General features: G+C 43.7%; 1 protein-coding gene across 3 annotated transcripts in view; it reads left to right on the top strand.

Annotated features, from left to right (window-relative positions):
- The window catches only part of INSR (insulin receptor), a 58,739-nt gene that overhangs the window by 7,279 nt on the left and 36,365 nt on the right, over positions 1-15,095 (top strand). For all 3 annotated transcript variants that reach the window (XR_003531749.1, XM_027668133.1, XM_027668134.1), the window contains exon 2: positions 1,136-1,687. Coding sequence is in view for 2 of the 3 variants with exons in the window: in XM_027668133.1 (XP_027523934.1) it covers positions 1,136-1,687 (552 nt within the window). In the remaining variant the exon portion in view is untranslated. The remainder of the gene's footprint in view (positions 1-1,135; positions 1,688-15,095) is intronic.

Raw genomic sequence — 15,095 nt, 5'->3', positions numbered from 1 at the left:
CCTGGTTGTTGCTGGGTAATCTCTTGAAGCTGTGGTGTAGTGATTTTAGAGTTGATGAGCTTTAAATGCTGTGACAAAAAGGTGGAAGATCCTGTGCTTTTTGTTCTTAAGCGGGGAGGGAAGATGCTCTTTAAGCTTTAGACAAAAGGGAGAATCCTTTAAGTGGGTGCAGTGTTCAAAAAAGAAAAATTCATGAAGAATCCACCTGGATTTGAATATTAAGGTCTGACTGATGTTTCTGTGACGTTTAATTTCAAAAGGGTTGTCACTGTGAGTTCTGTTATGCTGTGCTGGTGTGGGGCTCTGAATTTCCTTCTTGATTTCTTACCTGTGCTTAGAGTTAACAAAAATATTTTCCTATTCAAACTTTTTTTCCTTCTACTGGTGCCTGGATTCCTACTGTTCTGTTTACCTTCTAATTTATGCTTCATGTAGTTGTTCACTTTGCCAGTTCTTTGGGTTACTGGTTCTGCTAAATAAACTGCCCAGGTAGTCAAGACAGGCAGATTTGCACCCTTGAGAAAATAATAGCAAAAAAGCCCCAACACCTCATCTGAAAAGAATGCTCAGGGTAAAACTTACTAATGTAGTAAATGACTCCTGTAAGCAAAGTCTGGGCAGAAGCGTGGGCTGTGCTCCTGCCTCTGTGTATTTCCAGGTTTTTCTGCTCTCTTCCCAAGCACTACCATCTCTGGCCATTATTCTTTTCATATCTTCCCCTTCCTGCAACTATTCTAAATTACTCCCTCTAATCCACTGGCATTAATTGCACAATCTGAGACGAGGTAGGTGTGTCGCTGGCAACTGTCTAGAGAAAACAGCCTCAGTTGCTCAGATGTCTCTTCCTTTTGTAAGGGATGTCTCAGGACTGGTGTTACCACTGAGTCGTGACAGAGGCAACAGACAGACACTCAAAATGGCAGAAAAAATGATGAAATACTCTTTCAGTCTTATTTTGTAACCATAATACCAGGGAATGTTCCCCACAGTGTATTTCTTAACACTTGAGGCCTGCTTTGCTGAGAGGGCCATGTGTCCTGGTTATGGTGCAGTCGGACAAAACTGTGTATTTAGGAAACTCAAAACAATTAAGCTTCTGTTAAATAAATAAATAACGTTTTCCTTTGCCTCCCAGTTTGCAGGAGCATGGACATCCGCAACAATCTGACCCGGCTGAACATGCTGGAGAACTGCACTGTGATCGAGGGCCACTTGCAGATATTGCTGATGTTTAAAACCAAGCCAGAGGATTTCCGTGAGCTCAGCTTTCCTAAGCTGACCATGATCACAGACTACTTGCTGCTTTTCCGTGTGTATGGCCTGGAGAGTTTAAAGGGCCTTTTCCCCAACCTCACTGTGATCAGGGGGACTCACCTGTTCTTTAACTACGCCCTGGTGATTTTTGAGATGGTTCACCTGAAGGAGATCGGGCTCTACAACCTCATGAACATCACCCGGGGTGCTGTGAGGATTGAGAAGAACAATGAGTTATGTTACCTGTCCACCATCGACTGGTCAAGGATTCTGGATTCTGTAGAGGACAACTACATTGTGGCCAACAAGGATGACAAGGAGGAGTGTGGAGATGTGTGTCCTGGGACCGTGAAAGGGAAGAGCAACTGTCCCCCCACTGTGATAAACGGCATTTTCATCGAGCGCTGCTGGACACACGATCGCTGCCAGAGGGGTGAGTGCATGGTGGTGGAGCTCAGCTGTGGGTCTGCTGTCAGTTTTTAACCTTCCAGTCCTGTGAAGCACTGGCACAGGTTGCCCAGAGGGGTCTTGAATGCTCCATGCCTGAAAGTGTCCAAGGCCAGGTTGGATGGGGCTTGGAACAACCTGGGCTAGTGGAAGGTGGGAACTGGATGATCTTTAAGGTCTGTTCCAACCCAAACCGTTCTATGATCTGTCGGAGAACTAACAGGTACCTGTTGATTGCTGTCTTTAAGCACAGGTTCATAAAAGCCAGGCTCAAAATTGGCATTAAAAGGTGAAGAGAGAACCTTTGTGATGGGGCTGTTTGAGCAGTTCTTTCAGCTGCATATATGAGGAATCCAAAAATGTGTGTTTGGTTTCTCTAGAGAGTCAGGAACTGCCTGGAGCTCCCCATTTTAGTGGACTGTGAGTGGAACTGATGTCTTGCATAATAGTTGGTGCTCTGAATATCTCTGTTGGTGCTTGTGTAGGGATTTAAAAGTCCAGACTGACTGAAAAGCTGCAGCAAATGGGAACAGGACAGCAGAGAAAAGTCTTTGTGGAATAAACATGACTCTGGAAAGGTGCAATAACATTTTTCCTGGAACCTTCCTGCCATAAGACCGTTTAAAATACCTGGATGAGTGAGCAGTGTTTGCGTAGAGTAAGAAGCAGGAAGCCGAGTCAGACCTGAAGAGGAAAAGGGAAGGAGGAGAGAGGACCTGGATGGGTTGGAGGGTGAAATAATGGAGTTTGAGCCCAGGGTTGTGGTTCAGGTGAGAAGGTGTGTTCAGAAAGCTCTTGGCTTGTTGCCACTCCTGAACTCCAGTTCTCAAACTCTACTAGAGTTGCTTTTAATTTCATGCAGATTTGTTTTTTCCGAACTTGGACCTGACCTTAAGTTTAGCTTTAATTATATATTTACTTTGATTTATGTCAAATCTGACTTGACGGGGAGCAAAGTGAACTGAGGTGAGACTGACACATTTAGGGTTGTCTGCCTTTCTGGAGGTCAAGCATCCAAATGAACCAGTGTGTCCTTAGACGAAATTAGGAAACTTGTGGGCTGGGGAGAATTTCTTGCCAAGCTTTAAAGGGCAACTCTGAGTGCTAAGTGCCAAATTTGAGAAGGAATTCCTACCAGTGTGCATAAACTGATGCAATTAATGTGGTTTCCTCTCTGCTACTCTTCACCCCAAAGTTGTCCAGCTTCCTTTTAAAGAAAGTGGTCATTTTTTGTGGCCAGAATAACAGGGTATGAGCAAGAAGATGCAAGTGTGTACGTGTGTTCCTTTTTTAAAATAAAAAAAGCATGCTATTTATAAACTTTGGGGTATACAGTTATATCAGCACTGAAACCTGGTTTCTTATGTATTTCATGTGTTCTGTTTTCTGCTGTTTCATAAGGTTAAAGGTCTGAGTGATGCTTTTCAGTGGCCAGGCCATGGTGTCCCTAATTCCTGTGAATTTTTCTGTGCTACGGCAGACTGGAATGTATGATTTCTCTCCTTTATACTACTGCCTATATCCATGAAACCTGTAGGAATGTAATATTTTACCACTGGGACAGGAATCTCAGCTCCTGAGCCTCTGGTACACGTTCACTGAGTTTGTTGGAGGACACCAATACAGCACCACAGTAACTGAGCTCAGTTACTACGTCTGTTTGACTTAGAAATTGAGATTTAAATTGGAAAATTGGTTCCAAAAGTCACTGTATACAGATGCTCCCATCTGGTTTTCCTTGCAGAAGCTGTGGAGAAACAGTGCTCCTGCATATTTGGGCAGTGACTGGGCTGCATTTCCCAAACTGGGAAATGGTTTATCTTTGGGTTTATCTTTGTTTTGAACTTTAATTTTTTGTGCTTTAATTTTTTGGTACCTGGTGTTTTCAGCACACTGGGATGTGAATTGTCCTGCGCCTTGTGACACCTTCCCATGTATTTCTGAAGTAATTTTGACAGCCTGAGTGGTCTTTTGGACTTTTTAGACTATTTGTGAGGAGCATTTAGACTCTTGAGCATATGGGACGGGAAAGGTGGTGGAGATTAAGTGACATTTATTTAGTGAACCTGCCGGTGGAATCGCTGCATCCTCTGTTCTCGTGCCAGCCCATAATGTATCCTTAGCATGTGTAATTGTTGTGACAAGATCGTTAAGAGCTTGCATGAATTGTATTTTGGCTTTCCTTAGCCTGAAGAGCCTCACAGCAACTCACAGTATTCAGGGAATTAATGTCATGAAATCTTTCCCTCTGTGTTTTTTCAGCTTATCTGGGAATCTTTGACAGCTAAAGCAGGTCGGAATTCTCCTGGCTCTCTGGTTTTAAGTGCGTTCTCTTTTATTTTTTCTCTTCTTCTTCTAAATGTAGCAATTTCAGTATCATTTTCATAGGGAAGTTTGGGTTTGTGTGTCTTAACATAGGTTATTTGTACCTCTGGTTTGTTTTGGTGTAGAATCTCCTGCTTCCTGTTTTTTGGTTTGCATCTCAGGATGGGAAGTTGTTGCTGTCTAAACTCATAGCACTGCTGGAGAGCACTGCTGCCCTGGGACTGTGAAAAATCCCAAAGGATATGTAAATATTGATGGTTTTGATGTTACAGAGTGTGTATCAATTGACAGAGACAAGTCCCAAACTGACCAGCTTTTCCAGCTTGCAAAGCTTGGAGAGTTGCTGGAGAAAATTAGGTGGGCAAGAAGTTTGGGAGAGCACATGTGGGAAGGCTGAAGGATGTCACAGAAAATTAACTCCCTGCCAGGAGGATGCAGCCAGATGGGCGTTGGTCTTTTCCCAGGTAACAAGTGACAGGATGAGAGGAAACGGCCTCGGGTTGCCAGAGGGGAGATTTAGGTTGGATATTTAGGGAAAATTTTTTCATGGAAAGGACTGGAAAGCATTGGACCAGGCTGCCCAGGGCAGCGGTGGAGCCACCATCCTTGGAAGTGTTCAAAAAATGTGTGGATGTGGCACTTAGGGACATGGGTTAGTGGAGGTGCTGTGTTGATGATCTTAAAGGTCTTTTCCTACGTTAACAATTCTGTAATTCCATGAAATGCCTTGTGTGTGGGAAGGGAGATGGCAGTGGTTGGGGTTGAAGTGTGTTCCCGGCTATCCCCCATCTGTTCCACACCATTCCCTGACCTTCCCCTGCCGGCTCTCCGTGGTCTCTCGCCATTATCCCTCCCACCATCCTGCCTCTTTGGTATTTATTTAATCAGCACAAAGATCCCGGTTAACTCCAAGACTAACTTTCAGTTACAGCATAGAATTATCTCCAAGGCACACATCCAGGGCTCTGAATCATCCTTGCAGCTACAATTCCAGCCTGGAAATTTTTTTCACTTGGTGATAACATGTTGGAGACAACAAAGTAAAGGATCTTCTTCCAGACACTGAAGTGAAGGTTAGGGATGAAACCAGTGGGGAGGAACTGAAATCATTTGTGGGCAGCTGCACCCTTTAAAAAAAGTTTCAATATTGAGGAATCTGTGTCTGAGTGCAGGGGTGTGTAGGTGGATTCACCATGGATTGGGATCCGTCGGGATGTGCTTCCTCAGGATTTTATTTTCTTTTTTTTTTCCCCTAAGTCACTTGTGTTGGTGTGAAAAGCAAGTCGGTTCAGTTAAGGCCAACTCATGTTATATTTTGGGTAGGAAGGGAGGGAAATATGTAGTCTGGTTGGACTTTGGGTCTAGCCTGATGCTGTTTATGGCAGCCAAGTGCTGTTCCTGCTCTGTGGGTTTTGTACCTCTCCACTCACATTTTTAACAGTTTTTTATTCCATGTGTTCTTACTTTTACTGCCATAAAACCACACTTTTTGGTTCTGTGCAGCACGTTCCTGCAGAGAGAGTCTTTACTGAAGAATGCAGACAAGAAAAATGCTGGAAATGCCACGTCCTAGACCTCGGTCTGGATCTGCCAAACATGATTTTCATATTTTGCATTTTTCCACTTTTTTTTTTCTTTCTATATGTCTGTCACTCCACTTGAGGAAGGAACAACTCCCTCTGAAATAGGATTTCCTGCCAATTCCCTCTGCATTCAGGCTGCTCTGTCCATACAAAACTTGGAGCAGTTTGCTGGGTTTGACAGTGTAATTATAAAGTCAAGTTCAGCCTTTTATTGCATTTTGGGTCATCTGGAAGTGGAGTAAGGTAATAGGAAGGAAAAGTAGAATGGCCAAATAAAAGTTACCAGGAAAATTATCTGCAATCTCAGACAGTCCCTTGGTGGATACTGAAGGGCCACATTCCTGGAATATAAGGATGGATGTCTGAAATATTTTTTTATAGGGCCAGATAGTGATAGGAAAAAGGGGAATAGTTTTAAACTAAAAGAGGAAATATTTAGGCTGGATATCAGGGAGAAATTCCCTACTCAGGGGGTGGTGAGGCCCTGGCACAGGTTGCCCAGAGAAGCTGTGGCTGCCCCATCCCTGGAAGTGTCCAAGGCCAGACTGGACAGGACTTGGAGCAACCTGGGATAGGGGAGGATGTCCCTGCCCATGGCAGGGGTGGAACAAGGTGGGCTTTAAGGTCCCTTCCAATTCAAACCATTCATTCTATAGTTCTATGAAATACAGGCTTCATTCTTTAGAGGATATGATGAAATTCAAGTTCTGTTCATCCCGAACGAAACCTTTGCAGGAATCTATTCTTGGTCTTGGGATTTCTCATTACCAGGAAATGTGAGTTACTAAGTGTCTGGGCCATTCCAGGTCTGTCAACAGACTCTTTCTTTCATTTATTATCTTGCTTTGTGTGTTAAAAACAAAAGTTGTCTCTCAATTAGTACAATTTGGAAGTTGTGGCAGAATACTAAATTTGTGGAAAGTATATGAAACAATTAGAGCCCATTGAAGGGGACATAAAACAGCAGATGGAAGGGATGACAGCCTGGAATAACTGACATGTAGAGGAGCTGCTAAAGAAAGATTCTGTGTGAAGATAATAATGTTTGTCCAGATTTTGGGCTGTGAGTTTTGGGGCAAAGCAGGAGTTGGACTCTGATCTTTGTGGATCTCTTCCAGCTCAGGATATTCCATGATATTTTTTTTTTCTGTGGTGTTGGGAAAGCAGATCTGGAGACAAAGGGACACAACTGAATCTCTCTTTAATTTTCCTGTGATTTATCCAGGGAAAATTCTGTTACAGATAGGGGACAGGTTAGGAAGTACAAGCAACATGAGAAAGCACTGAGGAAAAAATTGCTCAGCCTGAAATGTCTTTCAGCTACTGTGAAATAGCACCGAGGGCTTTCAGAGAGAGCAGTGCCAGCAGAAACTCTACAACTCTGAATGTCTTCAAGGCAGGTTTGAATAACAAAGTTCAGAGGTGTGTGTGGGAAACATTTTGTGGTGTTTACTTAGGTAGAAATATTACTTAGCAACAGCTTCCTGTAATTTTTATGTGCTGGGAATGTCTGTAACCGTCAGCTTGGTTTTATTACCTTTGTATGGGAAAGGGGGCTCGAAGCACTGAACAGACTCAGCCAAACCCAAGGGTAAGATATTTTTAAAGCTTCAAACACAAAGGAAATTTTTGCAGTTGCTACTACATGAAGTAGTAGTGGAAGTGCTCCTTTTATTTGGAGATCTGATAAGAGCTGCTTTTTTTCTCTTTGCTAGCCCTGACAAAAGCCAGATGGAAGTTGACACCAGATAATCTCACCAGAGTGTCTGTGCTGACCCCTGCCAAGGAACAACTTCATTGAGGGCCCCTGGTTGGGGTTGTTGGGGTGTTCACCAACACTGAGACACCCTAAACTAATTCACTTGAGCTTATTAAGAGTAGTAAAGAGATTTATGGTGCTTGGGGGTGTGACACCGCCCAGAATTGGGGGAAAAGGGGTGGAAACAGTCCCTCCATACAAATGGCTATTTAAGAGTATTCTACTTTAAAAACAACAAACAAAACTTGTGAAGAAGCAGCTTTTCTCCACTACCCTGGGGTGACACAAGACTGTAGGATTTCAATACAAAAAGGTTTCAACTCACTGAGAAATCCTCTCACATGCAGCTCCCGTGGTCTCACCACACTGATGTTTCTTCAGGTTCTTCACTGCTGCACCTTTACTTGGGAGTGAAGATTTTCTTCTCCTGTCACAATTCCCAACCACGCTGTCTGATCCTTTTTATCTTTAGAACTTTGGAAAAATAACATCATAGAAAAATTACTCATCTGACAGTTATTACACATTAAATACAGATAATTCCTCCACATAGTTTAGATATCTTAATTTCTGTACAGAGGTCTTGTCAAGGCAAGAGGTTTTTGATGAGTTAAAAAGGAGAATGAGGTATTTTGCTGCTGATACAGTGAAAACTGAAAAAGTTTTCATCTGGTTTGATCTGAGTTGCTATTTTAATTCTTTCACCCTTAACCCTCTCTCCAAAACACTTGTTATTTAAGTCTGGGCCCTTGAGGAGGCTGAGAGGAGTTTAAGGCTTCACGTGCAGTGGCTCAGCACTGACGTTACTCAAGATGTTTTTAAACCCCTGTTCAATCCTCAGTGGTGATGTTGGCCCTTGTGAGTGCCAAGGGTGCTGTGCCACAAGTGCTTCAGGTACAACACTTACTTATCCCGCTCCAAGAGCAGTTCCAAGTCACCTTATTTGCTTAAACAGGGGAACCTGCACTACCCCTTGTTAGATAAAATACAGGAGACCGAGCACACTTGGCAGACACCAAAATGCCATTGTCTGGGCACAGGCATGGACGTGGGAAGTCAGAAAATGTAAAAACAATAATAAAGTAATAATTCTGAGCGACAGTTAATGTGTGTTAATGCCTGAATGGGAGAGCAGGAAATGGTTCACGTGGTGTGAGGTGTTTGCTCAGGGAGGAGATGTTTCATTCACAGCAAATCTTGCTGGATGATCGGGGTGCTTTGGTGCTGTAAGTGAGGATAAAGAATTAGCCAGCTTATATGTCCTGTATGTTTTCCTCTCTTCACCCCTCCTTCATAAGGGCAAGAACAGTTGTTCAGTATTTTAAATATTAAAACTTATAGTTAATTATTAGAGTATTCTAAATCAGATGGAATTCTGATGTCCCTTCACGGATTTAGGCAAATAGAGCAAAATAAATTTAAGCTGAATGATGGTAAAATATTCTTTGATTTTGCAAGGAAAGAACTGGAAATATTTGTTGTTCAAGGCAGTAAAGAGATTGTGAACTGTTGGGTCCATACAAAGAAGTGTATTCAGAGAGTGTGAGCAGACTCACTGAAATATGTCACTTGGCAAAGTTTTCTGAAACATCTTTCTCTGTCAGGAATTGGATTTGACAGGGATTGCCTTTGTAAATAAATTTTGTGTTTAAAAACACCAACAAAACACAAAAAACACAAAACAAAACACAAAAAAGGTCAAAACCCCCCAGGTGTGACCAGCACAAAGATTGTTTCTCACTGAAAGGTTGAGGATTTCAGGACCTTTTGATTAATTACAGAGCTGGGGAATAACCAGCCATGTCCTGAAGGAAGCAACACTCACCCTCCTCTCAGCTTTGTAACAATAGCTGGGTACAAGTTCAATGATTAGACTTCCCAATTATATCCTATAACTGTCTGCGAGTTCCCATTGGAGGGATGTGAATGGACTTGCTGGGGTGTTTATGCTGCTTAATTAGGGCCAGTGGGTGGGAGAGAAAAAAGGTTGAGTCAGGGAAGGTTGTGGGGGTCCTGGCTGAGCTGCTTGGGATGAACCTTTAGTTATTCCAGGCTTGGGTCCCAAGTTTTCTTCTGGTATTGCATAAGTGTGCAGGGAGATACTGGATCACAGCCCTGTGCCTTCAGAGCCTTTATCTTGATTTTTTAGCAGAGGGTACTGAGGGGCACTGGGCTGACGTCATTGGAGAGTCATCAGCATGGCTTTATTTTGGCTTGTGACATGCAAAACAAACAGAGATTTAACTTTGGCTCCATGTGGTGCTTAAATGTTGACTGAGTGGGTATAATGGTTTCATGTGAAGAGTCTGGATTCCTTTTAAATCTAGATTTAAATGAACTGACAAAACAGGGTGGGACACTCGGCACCTGTTCATGTCCAGAAAGTTTTATCATTGGAATTTCCTTCTTCCTTCTTCAAAATAGGTTTAGAATTGCTATTGAGAAGGCCAGTTGCTCTGTGACCAGGGATAGGACCTGAGGGAACAGCTGGAGCTGTGCTGGAGGGTTGGGATGGATCTCAGGGAAAGGTTCTTCCCCCACAGGGTGCTGGGGCACTGCCCAGACTCCCCAGGGCAGTGGGCACGGCCCCAAGGCTGCCAGAGCTCCAGGAGCATTTGGACAACGCTCTGAGGGACAGGGTGGGATTGTTGGGGTGTCTGTGCATGGCAGGAGTTGGACTCGATGATCCATGTGGGTCCCTTCTCACTCAGGATATTCTGGAATTCTGTCATTCTGTGACACGGGCAGGGCAAGAGGATTCCATGGACTAACACGGAGCTTCTGTACCCCCCATGGGAATTCCTTAATTTGAGATTGTGCTTATTTCCCTGCACGGAGGCTGCCTCCTGGGCACCTTGAGGGGTTGGAGGAAGATGATGGTGTTATGAAGAAAAACCCACAGAAGAGTTGGAAAGAAAGTCTGGTTAAAATAATGTTGGGGTTAATTTTCTTCTACTTATTTTTAAAGAACTCAGGGTGTATGTGCTTTCATTGTCATCATTTTGGTGCACTCTTGAAAAAAAAAAAAGTGATTTTAATCTTGTGTATCTGGTTAGAGGTGCTTTTTTTTAAGGGTGTCAAGAAATACTACTCCACTGGAATTGTGATTCAGGCAGTTTAAGCTTTTGCAGACATCAGCTGCCACACTGCAGGTGCTGAAGGACTGACAGGGACTGGACAGGTGAGTTGTCAGGAGTTAAGACCCTTGTCAGGAATTATGACCCTTGTTCATAGTCCTAATGAGGGTGACAGGTATTTAGCGAGATTGGTCTGATGGACACTCAAATTTGCAAGGTCTTTTTAGCTGGGAGAGAGGAATTTCTTTAATCTGTTTGTAGAACTACTCCATTTTTTTTTTCTGTGCAATTTAGAGGCTTCTGGAGCTGCACACATCCTAGTGCTGGTCACTTGGGACTCCCACAGAACTGCTGCTGGTGTGCGGCCATGCTGGAATTTCGGGTCTCTGATGTGATGAGCTGAGCCTGAGCTCAAGTTCCAGCACAAGACTGATGATTTTTAAGTCAACACACAGAGTTAAGGCAACTTAGGGAGCAAGTTTGTCAGAGATCAGAGAAAATACCTTCAGACTGAGCAGTAAACTCTGTGTTTCTGGTTTCTGGTCCCTCATGCTTCTCTCAGTTCGCTTTTATCTGACCCCTGAGCACAATTCCTCATGTAGTGGTTTTTAAAATGTGAATTGTCTGGGGCAGGGAGGGAGGAGGTTGGTCTCAATGTATTCATCAGAACAAAGCCTGTTGGACTGTAGGAGTGTGAGGAAGGGAAGGTTCACAGGGCAAGGGAGCAAGCACGGCTTGGAGTTGTGTAGCTGCAATTTCCAACTCAATTTTTGATACTTTCTCTGGGTTTGCAGCTGTTGGAGTTTAATTACATTAGCAGCACACAGCAGTGTAAGGGTGTAATCCCTGTGGGGCCACAGAGAAGTAACCATGGGATGGAAGGATTGGGCTCTCCAAGGTGTTCCAGAGGTGCAGGGACAGATGTACCTTTCCTGCTGAGAGGAAGGAGTTGAGTGCTAGGATGTGACATTCTCATGTGGCAGTCTGATGACACAAAATGGGGTTGCCCATTTGCTGGTTGATTTTTTCCCCCATTGATGAGAAGAGTCCAAATGACACTGGGTGTTCCAGGGATGGATTATTTGGTCTGTCTGAATTTGTCAGCGTCACTTCCGATAATGTGAGGGAGATGCCATCAGCTCTGAGTTGTGCGTTCTGAAATATCTGCAGTAACTGGGAGTTTACTGAGCAACCTGCAGCAAGGAAAAATCAAATTCCAGCTATTGCTCTGACCTGGGCACTGGGAAATCCCTCACACAGAGGCTTCAGACAGACTCTGTCGTATCAGCAGCATTTTATGATTGAAGAAGTACATAAAGGATGCTTGGGTTTGAAAGTGGGCTTGACTGGAAGCCCACTTGACTGGAAATCTCAGGAATGATGCAGGAAGCTTTATTTATCCCTGTGTTTTGGGTTTCCCAGGTATAAGGCACATGCAATTCCACAGACATCCTGGGATAATGAAGCATTTTTCTGTTGCTATTTTCAACTTCATTAAGCACATCCATGTTGTGTTACAACACTGCAAGAGTTTTAATACTTCATGAGCAGTGGAAGGATTCATTAAAATTTGAGTATCAGACAAATGTTGTCCTTGTTTCTTCTGTGAAGACAATCCAATTATATTCTCTGGGTAGTGAAAACAATGATTTAATAGAATGAACAGGGTTGTTTTTTCTGGTCTTCAGTCTTTTCTGAATGTCTTCTTTCTGAAATCAGGCTGATCACACTGCTGTGTTTACACAGCTTCAGCTGAGGATGAAGGAGTCCAAGAGTTCCCTTTAAGTACCCCTCAAAAGCTCCCAAAAGCCAGAGAGGAAATGGAGCTCCTCAGTGTGATGTCTGACTGTCTGAAAGTCTCGCCCAGAGGAGCCTTAACATGGCTTAAAGGAATAAGGCTTTTGTTTTAAAACTGTACTTGAAGTGAAGCCTTTAAAGCTCCATAAACTGTTTCTCTGTTCATTCAATTCCATGGATTTTAGGCTCCAGGAATCTGTGTTTTTGGCAGAGGGGAAGTGTAGCATATGGTACAGTCTTACCTGAAGACTTCAGGAAAAAGCACTTATTCGGAAACTGGTGCTTTATCTGAAACAACTTCTCACCTCATCAGTGTCTGCACAATTATTAAATTAGCAAAAGAAACACCATGTGCAGATTACTTTTTCCATAGGCTTCTCTTCCACGCTCTAATAATCTTATCTCCAGGGCTGCTTAAATAATTCGTGTAGTGTTTGGCTGCTCTCTTGGCGCTTGGATACTGAGTTTCTAGTCCACAAAACCAGTCTATTCGAACTTGGTATCTGCATCAAGAGTCAGTTTTTGTTCTGGGAAATATAAAATGTTCTCCTTTGAGTGCGTGAATTTGGTGGGTGTGATAAGAAAAATGTCCCCTTGTTTTGCATGGCTCCGCTGGTGAGAGGAGGAGCTGCTGCATGACGGCTCTTGTTGATCAGCACCAAGGAAGAGCGTGTTGTTTTTCCACATGCTCTAATCTGTGATAACAAAAAGAAGTCCAGATTGTGTTTTTCAAACATGCTTTAAGTCTCTCAGTGCTCAGATTTGCCAATGACTCTCCACTGTGGTAACATGTCCATCCACCCAAGGCCTGATTTGAAGTAGCACAGGTTCAAATACTCACTCACTTTGGTGCTGGGGGAGACTGAGCAGGACTCAGCAATCAGCTGTAAAGTGTTTTGCTTTGTACTCAGTGTTCTGCAGCAGATCAAGTGCTGGATATGGACTTTGGTACCACCAGTCTATTCTTGGCACTGCCAGCTGTTCTTGGGTGGTTCTGGGCCCTTCTCTGTGGCTTCAATAAACTTCAGCTGGTGAATGCAGGAAGTGCCTCGAGGCAGAATTTAACTGTAAGATGGGTTTAGACAAACAACCATCAGCAATGTCTTAGGGGAAATGTTTGATGTGGCCTCAGACAAGGTGGATGGACTGGGGGGCATCTCCAAAACTTCTTGGGCTCCCTTCCAGTAGCAGATTGACTCCTGTGTTGGCAGACATGAAACTTCCAAAGCTCGCTTAAGAAAAAGACTCTTTGTCCCTGGAGAAACTGATATGGCTTCAGGTTTCTTGTAGAGGAGAGTGCCATCTCTTTTTCTTGCTCGATAAAGCTGGTTTGTGTGATTTCCACACCCCCTCCCCCCACCCAGAGGACTCTGTCCATTGTCAGGTGATTTCCATATGTTTCCACAATAACTGCCTGCTGAGGGATCCATGGCTGTGGCATCAATTAGAGCAGCTCTGAATAGTCCTAATTGCTCTGCAGTGGACAATGCTGATGGTGACTGGTGATTAGACCATATCTGACTCCCAACATCCCCGAAGCTGAAGGTTTCTAGCACTGTGGCACACGCCAGCACGGCCGGGTGATGTCAGCAGATCCTGTTCCTCCCGATAGCTGAGCGCAGCTTCATGGGCAGATAATGAGACTTCTGCTACTCCTCCACTTCCTTGTCATTGAACAAAGTGACCTTAATGACAGTCAGTTTTATTTCAAGAGCTCATCAAGGCAGTGGGATGAGATAAAGCAGAATTTTCACAGTTCTGACCATTGACAGTTGGAGCCATTAACTATTGTGGAAGAAGGATTGAGAAACTCAGATCTCCCCTGAGTTTAATGTAACGTGGGATGATCCAGTTCCCCCGTCGTTGGCCTTGTTGAGATGGCACAACTGGTTTGGCATGAAATACCTTCAGATTACAACTCTCTCTTGCATAGTTTACAAGGAGAAACAGATTAATGGCCTCCAAGGGTGGCTTGTGCAATGTAGTTAATGGTTTTTTTACTCATCTCCAGCTGTTTGGTTTTCCTCAGGGTTGTGTTTGTGTGCCTTTTGGTCATTTTTATCACTTCTCACTTGGGTTAGAGCAGCAAAGGGATGTGGCATGGTCACAAAAAACTCTAAGGGTCAGTGTGTAAGGAGAAGCTGGTAAGCCAAAGGATATGTGGATATCTGGAGAGAGCTGAGGTGGAGCGTTTGTGCGGTGCCACATATTCTTATACAGTGAATTAGTTGAAAATGGGCATTGCTGGTATGCCGAGGATGACGAGGGCGAGTAGTAAATAAAAATACATTGCACATTGCTTGGCTCTGCAGGGAAGCAGTATCTATTTCAGTACTGCTAAGGAAATTCTTATACCTCGAAATAAACTGTGGCGAGCACGCACAGAGGTTTGGGAAAAGGGGAGGGTGAACAGATTAATGGGCAGGAGCTGAGGAGGCCAAAACAACCCCAGTAGCTGAGAGAATTTTATATGCGTGCAAATAATTGGTGTATTTGATACTTGTGTACCTGGTAATGAGATACTCAAGAAGTTTGGACAATGCTCTCAGGCACAGGGTGGGATTGTTGGGTTGTTTGTGCAGGGCCAGGAGTTGGACTGATGATCCTTGTGGGTCTCTTCCAACTCAGCATATTCTGTGATTTCTCCTTTCTACAGTTCAAATATTGTTTTGGAAAAAATTATTGTAAGTTCAGGGAAAACCACAACACCTATTAAATGAGTGAAGACATGCTGGACAGTGTTGACTTTTGGAGGTATCTACGTGGGAAATAACTGGTAACTGGAGGATCTGTGTGTTAGCCCTGAGGTGAGTCCTGACTGTGTTGGCTGTTCGCTTGGGGTAGGACTGCTCT

This window comes from Corapipo altera, unplaced genomic scaffold (genome assembly GCF_003945725.1).
Source record: "Corapipo altera isolate COAL_440 unplaced genomic scaffold, ASM394572v1 108, whole genome shotgun sequence".
NCBI classification, from domain to species: domain Eukaryota; kingdom Metazoa; phylum Chordata; class Aves; order Passeriformes; family Pipridae; genus Corapipo; species Corapipo altera.
This window is presented reverse-complemented; position numbering and strand designations above follow the sequence as displayed.